General features: G+C 28.6%; 2 protein-coding genes across 3 annotated transcripts; both read left to right on the top strand.

The window, feature by feature from the left end:
* The first annotated feature begins 3,530 nt into the window (after positions 1 to 3,530).
* On the top strand, positions 3,531 to 6,067 carry LOC107618604 (putative inactive nicotinamidase At3g16190). Of its 2 annotated transcripts, none has more exons than XM_016320712.3 (6): positions 3,531 to 3,664; positions 3,744 to 3,903; positions 3,995 to 4,108; positions 4,603 to 4,837; positions 4,918 to 5,034; positions 5,667 to 6,067. In XM_016320712.3, exons 1-6 carry the CDS (start codon positions 3,543 to 3,545, stop codon positions 5,738 to 5,740), a joined length of 822 nt encoding a protein of 273 aa, XP_016176198.1. In that variant the 5' UTR covers positions 3,531 to 3,542; the 3' UTR covers positions 5,741 to 6,067. The 2 variants fall into 2 exon arrangements, with proteins under 2 accessions (XP_016176198.1, XP_016176199.3); XM_016320713.3 differs by having other exon boundaries at positions 3,533 to 3,651; positions 3,733 to 3,903.
* Positions 6,068 to 6,589: 522 nt separating this feature from the next.
* LOC148543561 (putative inactive nicotinamidase At3g16190) lies at positions 6,590 to 8,810 on the top strand. Its single transcript, XM_088500055.1, has 5 exons — positions 6,590 to 6,804; positions 6,903 to 7,010; positions 7,746 to 7,980; positions 8,282 to 8,398; positions 8,510 to 8,810. The coding sequence occupies exons 1-5, from the start codon at positions 6,754 to 6,756 to the stop codon at positions 8,581 to 8,583; spliced, it is 585 nt and encodes a 194-aa protein (XP_088356181.1). The 5' UTR covers positions 6,590 to 6,753; the 3' UTR covers positions 8,584 to 8,810.
* The last annotated feature ends 5,871 nt before the right edge of the window (positions 8,811 to 14,681 follow it).

Genomic DNA, 14,681 nt, shown 5'->3' with positions numbered 1-14,681 from the left:
AAAATAATTTATATATAAATATCAATAAAATATCATTAAGATTTATCTAAAAAATACTTTATATTTTATATGTATCCGTGTCTCCGTATCTTATAAAATTTTAAAATTTACGTGTCGACGTGTCCCATGTCATATCCCATATTCATATCAATATCCGTGCATCATTGCATAATAATCATGAATATCACGCACGTGATATAAATGTTTACAAAATGTTTATCTTTTACTGTTATTTTTTATCATTAAATTTGTTTTCTCTTAAATTATAGGATGTCCAGAAGTCTAAAAATTGATGGTATATAAAATCACTATCATTGTTTCACAAATTTATTAGGAACAAAATCATTTTACATGTGTATGATGGTTTGCCTAGAGCTACTAAAAAAAATAAAAAATAAAAATTCACTTCAATTTACCGTCAATTTTTTTCTTCAAATCCAATATATTACCATTCGTCAATAATTTATTATTGTCAAATTTTAAAATTCCATGTAATATTATTAACCTTAACATGAGAAAATTTGACTATAAATTTAATATTTGAGAAAAAATAAATAGATCTTAAATTTTTTAACTCAAAAATAAATAAATCTCTAACAAATTAAAATACAAAAATATGTTTTATTTTTTAAAATACGAGATATTTAAATCTTTTTGTCTAAAATTTACGAGAACAAATATATCTTTAAAAAAATTTAGATGTCTTACATTTTTAAAAATTAAAGATATTTTTTATATTTTTAATTAATTAAAAATTTATTTATCTTTAAATTAAAATTAAAGGTCAATGACTTATTTAATGTTTTTTCGTTGTATTTTTATGGACCTTCCAACAACAAAGTATGAGTAACTTGCCAAGAGTTTATGGCTATGAAATTCATGTAAGTGGCTTGTGGATAGATCTAGCTATAGCTAGGGTTGGTATATATATATATACCCCATTTATTTTATTTACTTTCGGTCACATTTTACAGAAACCTTTTGGCTGTTTATAAAACAAAATATGATGAGTATAATTACATTATATTTTCAATACACATGCATAATGCTCCAAAATCTCCTAATAAAAAATGTTCACATTAATTATGGACCACATAGATTTTAGAATAAACAATACTCAAGTGCTCCATGCCCCATTCCTTCCACGCTCCCTTCAAATTCCTCAAGTGGCGCTTTCATCATACCTACGCTTCATATTGCATCATCCAAACACTAAAAAGCTTCTTCTCTTCCTTTAATCAATTTTTGTCTTTGCCTTCAATCTTGTCTTAATCAATTTCCACTTTCAAATGAAAATTCCAATGGGGTAATGACTTGTGATCACCTTTTATCCACTCGAATAATTAATTAAATTCACATTAGAATAATATGATCACGTTAATTAGTATATGTAATTAATATTTAAATGAATTAGTTAGATGATGATTAGTCCATTACGTAACGTGGCTCTCATCAATTTAATTATTGGCCTAAACATTTCATGTTTTGTTTTAGAATGACGTACTCCTGTGGAAGGTTATAGATTAGAATTGTTTTTATACATAAAAAAAGATAAATATGAGGAAAAAGTAGATAAAGTTAAAAAGTTTGAATGTGATTGTATCATTTGTTTTCTAGCATGGTGTTTTTATCGCTTTTGTTTGCTTCAGCAGTCAATATATAATTATATATATATATAATTTATTATTAGATTAAGATATTAAAATTATTATTTCAGATTATATAATAAGTAGAATTTATTTAATCTCATTTTAATAAATCGTAGTTTATACGTATATATTTTAATTTATACGACACAATAAACATGTAACAATAATTTAGTAGTTAAAGAATATGTATAAGAAGTATAATGAAATAATATTTTTTTTTCTAAAAAGTTGAAAATAGAAGAGTTTTTTTTTTTTTGGTGACTAAATAGAAGAGTTTATGACGGTTAAAAATTTATGTCTTTAAAAGATATTAAAAGAATTATTTATCTTTATCCCTTAATTAATTTATTTAATCCTTAGGCACGTGTATGTGCACACGTACTATAGATGATGATGATGATAATAGTACTATTAATAAGACGAAGGAACAGGAATGATATGGGCTAAAGAATAAAGAACAAAAAGAAGTGGTTAGGAATTAAAAGACTCAATTTTCAAAGTAATTAAGTTGTTTATTCTTGGGTCATGTTCCTTTATCTTTATATGTTGCCAACTATGGGAATACAAGTGTATATGATAGCTTAGGTTAGGTTAAAAAGTAGAAGTAAAAAATGAAATTCAAGAAATATTTTAAGAGTAATCTTATCTTGCAAATAAATATTATCATTTTTTTTATCGATATTTAGTTAATAATAATTTGTATTTATATTTATAAAAATTTTATACATAATAAATGTATAATTTAAATTTATATTTATCAAAATTTTATACACATAAATTAATACCGTTTATATTTATATTTTTTCAAAATTTATGTACTTAAATTAATAAAATTTATTTATTAAAAGAATATTTATATTAATCAAATAATAACTAAAAGTACTAAAAATCATCATTCCTAAGAATTTCTCTTTGTAATATATGTTCCAAACGAATTCATTAACACAAAATAAAAAAATTTCATTACATCAAATAGATTATGTAATTGAAGAACTAAAATTTTGTAGTTTACCTCTACTATCTGTTTTTTTTAAATAATTATTATTATGCCAGTCTATTGGATCATATTGGCTTGATATTTAATTTTATTGCCACACTAACAATGCTAAAAGAGGCCATCTTTTTTTTATATAATCCACAGAGATAGCATTTTTTTATCATTATATAAGAAATGAAAATTGATAATAAAAAAAATTGAATTTTAACAATTGTAATTATAAATAATATAAATTAACTTTGTTAGAAATGTAATTAACTTCAAAAAATAAATGAATTTAAATTTTATGCATATTGACAGTGCAACCGAATTTTATATATACATCAAATTATATATTATCTCATCATTAAAAGGCAATTAATTATTAAATTTATTATTTAAAAATTATCTAAATGTACATATTTAAACTCGAATTAAATATAAACCAGTGTTAAATAATTTTTTCTAACATTTTAGTAATTTTGTCAAATTAAATAAAAAAAAGTTTTGATTATATTATAATAATACTGTATTTTAAATATAGTCAAAACTCGAGTGCAGTTCATGTAAAATTAATAACTAAAAATCGTTACATAATAATTTAATCAAATTTATTAAATTATTTAACAAATTTTTAACTATTAACTTCACGTGAAATTAATCACACGAGTTTTCACCTTCAATTATTTTTGGATAAAAATTCAGGTGAAGTCGACTTCACGTGAAGTGAAGTTGATACTTGAGAGCCGTTAGATAAAAATTTAGTTAAATCAGTCAACTCATTTAACGACTCTCAAGTCAACTCATTTAACGACTCTCAGTATCAACTTCACGTGAAGTCGACTCCACCTGAGTTTTCACGTTGTTATTGATATTAGTATTATTTTTGAGGTTGCAGCATATGAAACAAAGAACTCATGGCCAAAACTGTGGCTTTTACTAATGCAAAGCCACCGTCTAATCTCCATAGCCATAGAACCACATCACAAACTCACACCGTCTCCTTTCTCAATCTCAACAACCTCAGTTTCGTATCTTGGTACTTCCCTTTTCTTTGTTTTTCTTTTCTTTTCTTTTTTCACTAATTTGTGGTTTTCATGTTGCAAGCTTCTGTGCAGTGCTCTGACTCTGAGACACAAGAATAAGCAACCCAATTGGTCCAAACCTTCGTTGGTACGCTCAAAATCTGGGCTTGGGCTTGGGCTTGGGCCTGTTGACCCATTGGAAATGGCAGCAGGGGCTTGGAATCGCACTGCTCTTCTTGTAATTGACATGCAGGTCTGTTCCTAAATCCTAGCTGTGTTTTGTTGTTTTTGTAGGATGTGTTGGGAGAAATTAAGGATTTTGTTGTGTGTTTTGATGGTTTCAGAGAGATTTTATAGAAAATCAGGGTCCTATGCTGGTAAAAGGAGGGAAAGAAATTGTCCCAAATGTGATCAAAGCTGTGGAAGTTGCAAGGCAACGTGGAATTCTCATAGTTTGGGTAATCATTTACTTCATCACTTCATATGTGGTGGATAGTTAATTTAATTTCGATATTATTGTTGGGTATTAGGCAAATCATTTGAAAGTGTATAGTAGTATTAAGATTGTTGGATATTAGATAAACACATGTGTTTTTCTTTGGCTTGTGAAGTTATGGATACAACTTTTCTTTAGCATTTCTGTTGTAGGCATTGACATTAGGAAATGGGATAAGAAAGATGTGTTTTTTATAATTATTGCTGGTGAAAACATAAATATGGAAAATGAAAACTTATCATCAAATGTTGTTTTCCTTGAATTATCCCCCCTATATTGTTATGCTGTAAAAAATGAGGACACTAAAAGATAGCTTTGTGATAAGCATTTGAATTGTTTGCAATTATAACAAGTTGAACAAATATCTCAGTTGGGTGCTTCTTGGTCATGCATTTAGTAGTCAAGAAAACAATTCAATATATACTAGTTGAATTGTGACTCTCAAAATGTTTTCAGGTTGTCCGCGAACATGATCCTTTAGGAAGAGATGTTGAACTCTTTCGCCGGCATCTATACGCGACAGGTGAAGTTGGTCCAACCTCTAAGGGAAGCCCAGGTGCGGAGTTAGTTGACGGGCTAGAAATCAGAGAAGGGGATTATAAACTCGTCAAGACTCGGTTCAGTGCATTCTTTGCTACACATCTTCACTCAGTTCTTCAAGGAGCAGGAATTAACAATCTGGTTATCACTGGTGAGTATATAGTAATTGTTCTATTACACAAAGTTAACTACTTTACATTTCTTATGTTTACTAATTCATTTTGTTTGCAGGGGTTCAAACTCCAAATTGTATAAGGCAAACTGTCTATGATGCCGTAGCATTAGACTATCAACCTGTAACTGTTGTTGTTGATGCCACAGCCGCTGCCACGCCTGATATTCATCTTGGTAGGTATTTTTTCAGTTTCTTGGTAGCATTACAATATCCTATAATTCTAAATATTTGATCAGCTTTACAATATTGTATTTTCGTTTAAACTTTCAATGTTTTGTTCTTGAATCCTTGCTTGAATATGTTGAGTAGTGTCTCTGGAATAGTATCTGCTATTAGTTGCACACATATTTTGCACAATCGAGAACTATGATCGAATTCGGTTTGAACTTGTGCTGAAGTTGGTTAGATCATGTATTTTTTCTGGTTTAGTTGCTTAGTTATCTAACTCTGCAGATGCCTAATTTAGTTAGCAGCAGCTTTGTTAGAGTGTGTGCTTATCTGATATGAAATCTATAACTAAAGGAATTCTTCATGCTAGTTTCAGACAAAAATTATTTTTTGAGAGGAACTAAAATACATGTATGTACCATACTGTTGAATGGTGGCATGTATGAGGAACTTCTTGGTGAATTATTACCTTTTCCTCTGTAATCTTGTGGTATAAGTATAACACATACACGAGTGTATTTCTTTTGTGGCTCCATTATGGTGTTATGGATTCCTTCAAGGCATGTTCATTATGTTATTCTTCTCCAAAATAACTCTATGATGATCAAATTTCATATCTGATGATGTGTGGTTTCAGCCAATGTGTTTGACATGAAAAACATTGGAGTCGCAACCCCAACGCTACAAGAATGGACCAACTTCAAAGCTTGACGTCGAGGGACAGTGGAGCAGACAACTTGGTGTGCCTTGATGATGTTCAATTCAAGACTCAAAAAGTTGCTTATGTCTCTGTCAAGTTAAAATGTAGAGAGTGAAAAAAAAATGAGAAAAATGTATGATGTTTTGCTTTGCTGCTGCCCATATGTATATACGCATAGTGGCTAAAATTTCGATTTAACTTTCAAAATCCTCAGACATTACAGTTTTTAATGAGTCAACTAATTTTATAAAATTTGTACTAAATTTGACGATTTTACAGTTTAAATCTTGTTATAATTTTATGTTCTATGTAATTAATTTACTTTTCAAGTTTCCAAAGCTACTTGTCCTTGTGTTGTATAGTACATTCTAACAGAGAAAATCACAAGTTGCTAATTTCAACTCAAATCTATTCTTCAAATGCACTTCTAAATTGACTTTTGGAAATATTGGTCAATTTTTTTATAATATTTATTTTTAAATTTTTTTCGAACTATTATAATTCTTAAAAAACTAAAAAAGCACTATAAGCAACTATAACAAATTATTTACCTCATAATACTCATCTAAAAATTTCTTTATAAAGAATACATTATTGTCGATGTTACAAAATTTTTCACTCATTACAAATTATAATCAAACTTAAACCATCTATCTAGAAGTGACTCAAGATATTATAACATATAATTAACCATGACTAATAAAAACAAGTTTTTTCAATCATAGTCAAAGCCTTGATGAAAACTGATCTTGACTTTTATAAAGTGAGAACCAATTATCACGTGCATTTTAAATGGAGCAATCTCAAGTAAGCCAAATGCTCATCATAAGAACGCGTGTCCAAAACTGCCCCTCTCACTAAAGCATCCTCATCTTTTGCAAACCCACCGACTAATCCATTCTCACTTTAAAAAACCTCATTTTCTCTGACTCTCAGACACAAGCATAAGCAACCCAATTGGGCGAAACCTCCGTTGCTACGCTCAAAATCTGGGCTTGGGCTTGGGCCAGTTGAGCCATTGGAAATGGCAGCACAAGGATGGAATGGCACTGCTCTACTTGTACTTGACATGCAGGCCTGTTCCCAAATCCTAGATATGTTATGTTGTGTGTTGTGGGATGTGTTGGGAATAAAATAATTAAGGGTTTTATTGTGTGTTTTTGATGGTTTCAGAAAGATTTTATAGAGGGTCCTATAGCTGTAAAAGGAGGGAAAGAAATTGTCCCAAACGTGATCAAAGCTGTGCAAGTTGCCAGGGAACGTGGAATTCTCATAGTTTGGGTAATCATTTACTTCTTCATTTTATTGCCAATAAAGACGCTTAAAATCTTTTTTTTTAAAATGTATTTTAGTAATTAAAATTTAATACATATAATTAATTAAATCGATTTATTTTTGTTAAAATTATATCAAATAAATTAATTTTGACCAAAAAATTGATGAAGTATATTTTTAATCGATTTAAATTAATATTTTTTATAAATAAATGACTATAATATTTTTATTATAAAAATAACTAAAATAATCTTATTATTATTATTATATAAATTTTGAGAATCGAAAATCCTAACCCTTCTCTTATTTCTGTGTCATCATAAAATTATGATTTATGATTTTTAAATTTTAAATATATATATAATATGAATATTTTAATCATTTTTTATAATAAAATTATTGTAGTTATTTTTTTATAAAAAAAATATTAATTTAGTCAATTCAAAATTTAGTTTACTAATTTTTTGACTAAATTAATTTGTCTGATCTAATTTTAATAAAAATAATATAATTTAATTAATTATATATATTAAATTTTAATTATTAAAAATTGTTTTTAAAATAAATACGTTTTAAATATCTTTATATGAGTGGTTCCGAAATTATTTGAAAGTGTAGAGTAGTATTAAGAAAGTTCTTGGTCATGCACATAAGTTTTGAATTTTAAACTTTTTCATGAGCTCCTAAGGTGGTTAATTCAATAATATACTAGCTAAATTGTGTGCCCCAAAATGCTTTCAGGTTGTCCGAGAAAACGATCCTTTAGGAAGAGATGTTGAACTCTTTCGTCGACATTATTATGCTGGAGGTCAAGTTGGTCCAGCCTCTAAGGGAAGCCCAGGTGCAGAGTTAGTTGAGGGGCTAGTAATCAGAGAAGGGGACTATAAACTCGTCAAGACTCGCTTCAGTGCATTCTTTGCTACACACCTTCACTCACTTCTTCAAGGAGCAGGAATTAACAATCTGGTCATCACTGGTGAGTAAATAGTAATTGTTCTATTCTATGAAACATGAATATTTTACTAAGTTATGGTTTTTTGCGTGTCAGACACATTTTATATACGAAACTAATGCAACACTTATTTGACAAATCGACACATATCTAAAAAATTTTTTATATTATATATATAGTGTGTCTCCATATTTTATAAAAAATTAAAATTCGTATGTATGCTTGTGTCATCTTTTTATAAGTTTTAACGAATATATAAAGTTAACTACATTAGTACATTACATTTCTTGTGATTACTAATTTACTTAATATATTTGATTTGTAGGAGTTCAAACTCCAAATTGTGTTAGGCAAACTGTCTTTGATGCCGTAGCATTAGACTACCAACCTGTAACTGTTATTGTGGATGCCACAGCCGCTGCCACGCCTGAAATTCATCTTGGTATGTGTTCTTTCAATTTCTTGGTAGCGTTACAATATCATATAATTTCTATTGATCACTTGATCAGCTTTACAAGTCAAATGGTTATGGTGATATGTGGTTTAATTTCAGCTAATGTGTTTGACATGAAAAACATTGGAGTCGCAACCCCAACGCTACAAGAATGGATCGACTTCAAAGCTTGATGTCAAGGTGGAGCAGACAAGTTGGTGTGCCTTGATGATGTTCAATTCAAGATTCAAAAACTTGTTTAAGAATCTGTTTATATCTTATAAAACTAAGAATAATTTATATTGCCGTAGTAAACATCACAACTTATTTAGATGAAAGAGAGATTGAAAAAAAAAAGTAGGATTCACACTTTAAATAATAATAAAATAATAAAAAATAACTATAAAAGAATTTTATTTTCTCTCTCTATACCACTTCAATCTATATATATAGTAGAGTGCCCCTTATTTTAATCATCTATTAATCTCACTGGTAAGTTGTAAGCCATGACTTATTGTTATGTATATCACAACTAATAAAACTAGGTATCTATGCATTTTTTAAAAGTTAAATTACACAGTTGGTCCCTACACTTTCAGTGAAATTGTAAATTGTTCCTTTCACTTTAAAAGTTTGTAATTAGTCCTTAAAGAGAATTAAAATTTGCAATTTAGTCTCCATCGTTCAAAAATTGTTTGATTTAACAGAATATTCTCAGCATATTCTCTATTTTAACAGAATATTCTTAGTATATTCTGAGAATATTCTGTTAAATCAACACTTTTTGACCGACGGGAACTAAATTACAAATTTTAATTCTTTTTAGGGACCAAATTATAAATTTTTAAAGTGTAGGAATCAATTAACAATTTCACTAAAAGTGTAGGGATCAACTGTGTAATTTAACCTTTTTTAAACTAAATCTCCATATAAGTGGTCGCTGTCATTTTTTTTATATATATGTGTAGTTGCTATTTTTTCTTTTTCTTTTTCTTTTTTATTCTCCTCTTTCATTGTCTTTTCTTTTTTTGCGTGCTTTTTTCTTCAACAACGCCATTATCATTGTCACTATCTTCTTCTTTTTTTTTACTATATGTCCAACAAAGGTATTGAGTATAAAAATTTTGACAGTATACAAAAATTTTGATGTATAACACAACAAAATTTCTATGTTATTTGTATAAATTTATGGGTCCATCTAGTGTACAAATGTATTTTGGTACAGATTTACAGATTTTTGTTTTTATTTGGTTGTTTATTGATTTAAAAGCGTATCACTAAAAGTGTTGCTTAAAGAGAAAGTGTTACCCTTAATTGTTAACTTGGCTCTGATACCAATTTTTAAAGTCGACTTTTCTTTTAATTTCTTTTTCGAAATTTCTATTAACTCTTCATATTTTACTTCGAATAAGTTTATAATTTGTATAGAATAATTTGCAAATTCATAATCAAAAGTGTTGTCCATTTCTATTATTACTAGTATTTATAATTCTGATTCCATTTTTATAATTTTTCAATCTTGTTTTAGTTTATAATATTCTTTTTTGCATGGATTATTGTATATAAAATCTTTTATCTGTTTGTCTTTTTCTTTAATATAATTTCTCAAATCTTCAATAACTTTTTTTATTTCTACACTTTCTGTTGTTTCTAAATATCTTTTTAATTTTTCAACTTCATTCTCCATTTTTTCTTTCAACAGCTTTAATTCTTTTAAGTCATAATATGGTTTTCCAGGCATTTATAAATTTTTTAAGTTTAACTCCAATTTGTTTATATTTATTCTTATTTCTATCCTTTTTATTATAAGGTCATCAATTTCGATCTGAAGATTATCTAATTCCCTTTTATACTCTTTTATTTTACTTTTTAATTTTTTCGCCCTTTTTCTTTTTATTTTATTTTCTGGTCTTTTCAATCTTTGTATGCTTCATTATTTATTTTAGAATTTCTGCAAATTCTATCATCGATTCATCACTATTTTCTAGAGATTCTATTAATTTTTCTAGCTCTTCAACTTCTCTTTTCAACTTGTCATAGATTATTTTTAGAGCTTCAAATGCTCTTTGATTTATTTCAGAAAACTGTAAATAATTCAACCGATTTTCTCTTTCAAAGAGCTCTTGTTTCTTGTCTTGATAAGTTACATATATTTTTTCTTTATTTATTGTCATAATTTAGTGTTTAGGGTTTCATTTAGTTTTTCGACCTTTTTTGTTAATTCTTTTATTTCAGAGTTTTCTTCTTTAATATTTAACTTAGATAAACTTAAAGGGCTATTAATTTTAGATTCTCTTATTTGAAAATTCGATGAAATTAATTTTCCTGATGGTTCTTTTAATAATAGAACTGGGTTTTCAATAGCTTTATATTTTGGTATTTCTGTTTTTACAATTTTCTGAAATAATTCATCGACATAAATTCTTTCTCTGTTTTTAAATATTATACTATGATGGCTATTTGTTAAAGCATAATTTATTGCATATGTAATCGAAAATGGTCATCGTCTTGTTCCATTAGATTCTTTCTGTGAAATTTATAAGCCAAACTTATAGATCTTCCAAGATTTTCAGTTGATAAAGGTATAGCATATCCAAGATGGGCATTGAATTTAACATTTACGTTTGCCAAGTTTCCATGAACAATTCCAATTATTTGATCTATTGGGTCATCAGTAATTCTTTTGTCACAGATTGCTAAGCTTATTGGTGAATTAATTCCTTTCATATATGTAGATTTGATTAAGACTTGTATAGTACTAATATGAATCCATCCAATTTTAGATCTTTTTTGTTGATCCTTAATTTTCTCAATTCGTTTACTCAATTCTTCATCATTTATCAAAGCTATTTCAAGTTCTCCATTGGCGGATTTTATCTTTATAGGGGCTTCAAGTTGAATTTTTCCATAGTATATTATATTTTTTCTATTAAAAACTTCTTTTAAAAGATTTTGTTTATTAAAATTTTCATTTGATTTGAGATTTAATTCTGTTTTTAGAACAGCCTATTTTTCATTATCTAATAAAGCAGTTAATCTATAATAATCAGATTCTTTTGTTAATTCTAAACTTTCTAAATAATTCATAATTGAAAGACTAGGATAAAGATGTACCTTTCTAGAGAAAAACTTCCTTTATTTAGTATATTTTACATAAGGTGTTTTTATCTCCAGAGGGGAGATTGTAGATACTAACTCCAAAGGGGAGTTTAGAATTTTTTCCTAAGGGAATTCTTCCTCAGACTATAGAATCGCCTCGGCAGCTTCCTCCTTGCTCTCCTAGCATATGAGTACTCTTAGCCTCCTGCTTCCTATTGTCTGCTGCTTCTACAATTGCCTAAGCAACCTATTTATAATAGTTGGGTTTGATGGACAATTCCCATCCTTACCCTTCTTATGACGTCATTGCTTACGTCATTGTTTGTTCTCTTTCACCAGCTACATTGTTGGTGCTCTATGACCTAAATGCTTACGTCACTATGCAATAATGTTGAGAGATGCTTCAGATGCACTGTCCTCCTCTTTTATCATGTGACCCTCAGATGCATTGTCTTCTTCCTTCATCATGTGAGTTTATTCCGTTTCATTATTGCTTTCTTCAAATATCTCTGAGGCACATAGCTGGCACTTGTGGTCTTCTCTGTCTTTTATCAAATAGCAGAGATTTCTCTTTATCCTTTCAGGGAGCTTTTCTAAAAGTCCAGATAAATTGTAGAATGCTGATTCAAATTCCACCAAGAGTCTCATCTCTCTTTCTTCAATTTCATTTCTTTTACTGGACACAAGCAGAGTATTTCTACTTTTATAATTAATCCTTGTGTGAGATTCCTTCGTTATTTTTTGAGTTCTTTCAAAGACCCTTGCTAATGTGCTGGCTAGCCTTCCTTCATGACTGTAAATTGTTAAATCTTGAATCTGATCAATTGGTTGAAAATTTCCTGGGAAGACGGACATGAATATTACTTGGTGTGCTGGAACCAAGCATTCTTCTTCTTCATTAAAAAAAGGTTGACTGTTTGTAAATTTTAGGGATATATCCCTTGGATTTACATTGTCAATCATATTTTTAAATCTCTTTACTGCATCAACGAATCCTGCAGGAAACTCACTAATAATTTTTAGATCATTAAAAATTAAAATTGTATCAATTAATCCATACTAGAAAAACTGATAGGTGTCAGATGGGGAAGCATATGGAAATATAACCAGCTTTGTTAGCTGTTCTTTGGCAATAGGATAATATTCCAAAATTGCCCTTTTTTCTTCAGTCCAATTTAGGACTATGTTAAGGGTTTCTCTGAGATTAGATCTACAGACCCTTTTCTTTTCTTTAATTTCAGCCCTTGTAGGAATGTTTCTTATTATCCCTATTCTCTGGGTTTGAATTGGAGCTTTATCTGCTCTTTTTAGGATTTGCTCTGGATGGAGAGCTTCATATTCCCTGAAGGATTCATTTGCCTCTTTCAGTGTTAGAAACCCTCCTTTATGAATTATCCTTGATTGATGTGTGAATTGTGCTGCTTTTTCCCAGGCATCATATACTCCTTTCATGGGCCATTATAAATTACATAATATTTTTTATCTTGAGTGGATTTTTTAATGATTTCAGCAATTGTTTTATTTTCTGAAATTTTTTCTTCACCTGATTTGTCCACCATGCTTAGCTGGCTGAACTCTGATGGTTTTGTTTGTTGTGTTGATTTCATTACTTCAATGGCCTTCTTGAGGGATTGGATCAGTGTCCTTATTTGCTGACAATGCTTGCATCTTTCGAGTTCTTGCTCATATTTTTGAATTTCTTGATCTAATGCGTTGTAGACGAACTCCATTCTCTTGTTAATGTATCTGCAATAACATTTTTGTCACCCTTAATATATTCAATTCTTATTGGATATTGTAACAAAAATATTTGCCATCTTACCAATCGTCCATGATTATAATCAACTTTTAAATTATATCGTATGAAACCTGTTAGGTAACTTGAATCTGTCCTTAATGTAAATTCTCTGGGTAGTAAATCAATTTTCCATTTCTTAAGAGATTTAATTGCTGCTAGAGTTTCTTTTTCATGAGTGGTATATCTCTGTTCTGTTGGAGTAAAAGTCCCTGAAATATACCTGCAAAGTAATTCCTTTGAGGAATATTTAGAATCTAGTGATTCTTTTTCTTGTTCCAAACTTTTTATAGCTTTCTTAGCTTTTAGACATCCTGACCAGGTTATGTCTGAAGCATCTGTTTCTACTATTAAGTAGTCATTTTCTTTTGAAATATAAAGTTCTGGAAGTTTTTCACATAATTTTTTAATTCTTTGAATTTGCATACTATCTTTTTCATCCCATTTCCATTCTTTTTTAGTACTTATTTTTGGAAATAAGCTTTTAGTGTATTCTGTTATATTTTTTAAAAATCCTTGATCAGAAATATAATTTATACACCCTAAAAATCTTTGTAATTGTTTTCTATCTTCTATTTTATTAGGAAATAAATTTACCTTTTCTAGAACATTTGGTTGAAGTTTTAGCTTTCCTTGAGTGGATAGAATCAATTCAAGAAACTCTATTTCTTGTTTTGCTATTCTTGCTTTCTTTTTGCTAAGAACTAATCCTTTTTCTTTACATCTTTCTAAAACTATTAATAATTTTTGAAGATGATCTTATTTATCCTGTTTTGTAAAAATTAGTATATCATCAATGTACACTAAAACAAATTCATTTAACTCTTTTAGATTTTCTTCCATAAATCTTTGATAAATACCTGGGGCTTGTTTTAATCCGAATGGTAATACATTCCATTCATAGAGCAACACACTTGTTGATTCTTTTGTTGGACAAGTAAAAGCAGTTAATTTCTTTGTTTCTTCGTCTAAACGAAGTTGCTAATATCCTGATTTTGCATCAAGAGATGAAAACCAAGTTGCTCCTTTGATTTTTTCTAAAATAGAATCTTTTTTTGGAAGTTTATGAGCATCACCAATAGTTGCTTCATTCATCTTCTTATAGTTAATAACCATTCTTCGTTTTTCCCTTTTAATTTCATTATTGTTTTCGATATAAAAGGCTGGAGCCGCATGAGGGCTTTTACTTAATCTTATAAATCCTTTTTTCAAAAGATCTCTACATTCTAATGAGAACTCTTCTCTATCTCTTGCGGAATAAGGAATTTTATTTGGAACATTTATCTCTTTTGTAGGATCTTTTAATTTAATGCTTACTAATTCGTTATTTGTATTTTTAATATCTAAAGGATTTTCAGCACAAATTTCATCCAAAAGTTCTTCTATCTTTATTTCAAG

The sequence above is a fragment of the Arachis ipaensis genome, chromosome B9 (assembly GCF_059453495.1).
Source record: "Arachis ipaensis isolate K30076 ecotype BB chromosome B9, ASM5945349v1, whole genome shotgun sequence".
Lineage (NCBI taxonomy): Eukaryota > Viridiplantae > Streptophyta > Magnoliopsida > Fabales > Fabaceae > Arachis > Arachis ipaensis.
This window is presented reverse-complemented; position numbering and strand designations above follow the sequence as displayed.

Bases quoted from the DNA above. Each gene is read 5' to 3' on its own strand.
- LOC107618604 (XM_016320712.3), top strand. From the start codon at position 3,543: ATGGCCAAAACTGTGGCTTTTACTAATGCAAAGCCACCGTCTAATCTC. The intron at 3,665-3,743 runs GTACTTCCCTTT...GCTTCTGTGCAG, and splicing joins AACCTCAGTTTCGTATCTTG to TGCTCTGACTCTGAGACACA. The intron at 5,035-5,666 runs GTAGGTATTTTT...GTGTGGTTTCAG, and splicing joins CACGCCTGATATTCATCTTG to CCAATGTGTTTGACATGAAA.
- LOC148543561 (XM_088500055.1), top strand. From the start codon at position 6,754: ATGGCAGCACAAGGATGGAATGGCACTGCTCTACTTGTACTTGACATG. The intron at 6,805-6,902 runs GCCTGTTCCCAA...TGATGGTTTCAG, and splicing joins TACTTGTACTTGACATGCAG to AAAGATTTTATAGAGGGTCC. The intron at 8,399-8,509 runs GTATGTGTTCTT...GTTTAATTTCAG, and splicing joins CACGCCTGAAATTCATCTTG to CTAATGTGTTTGACATGAAA.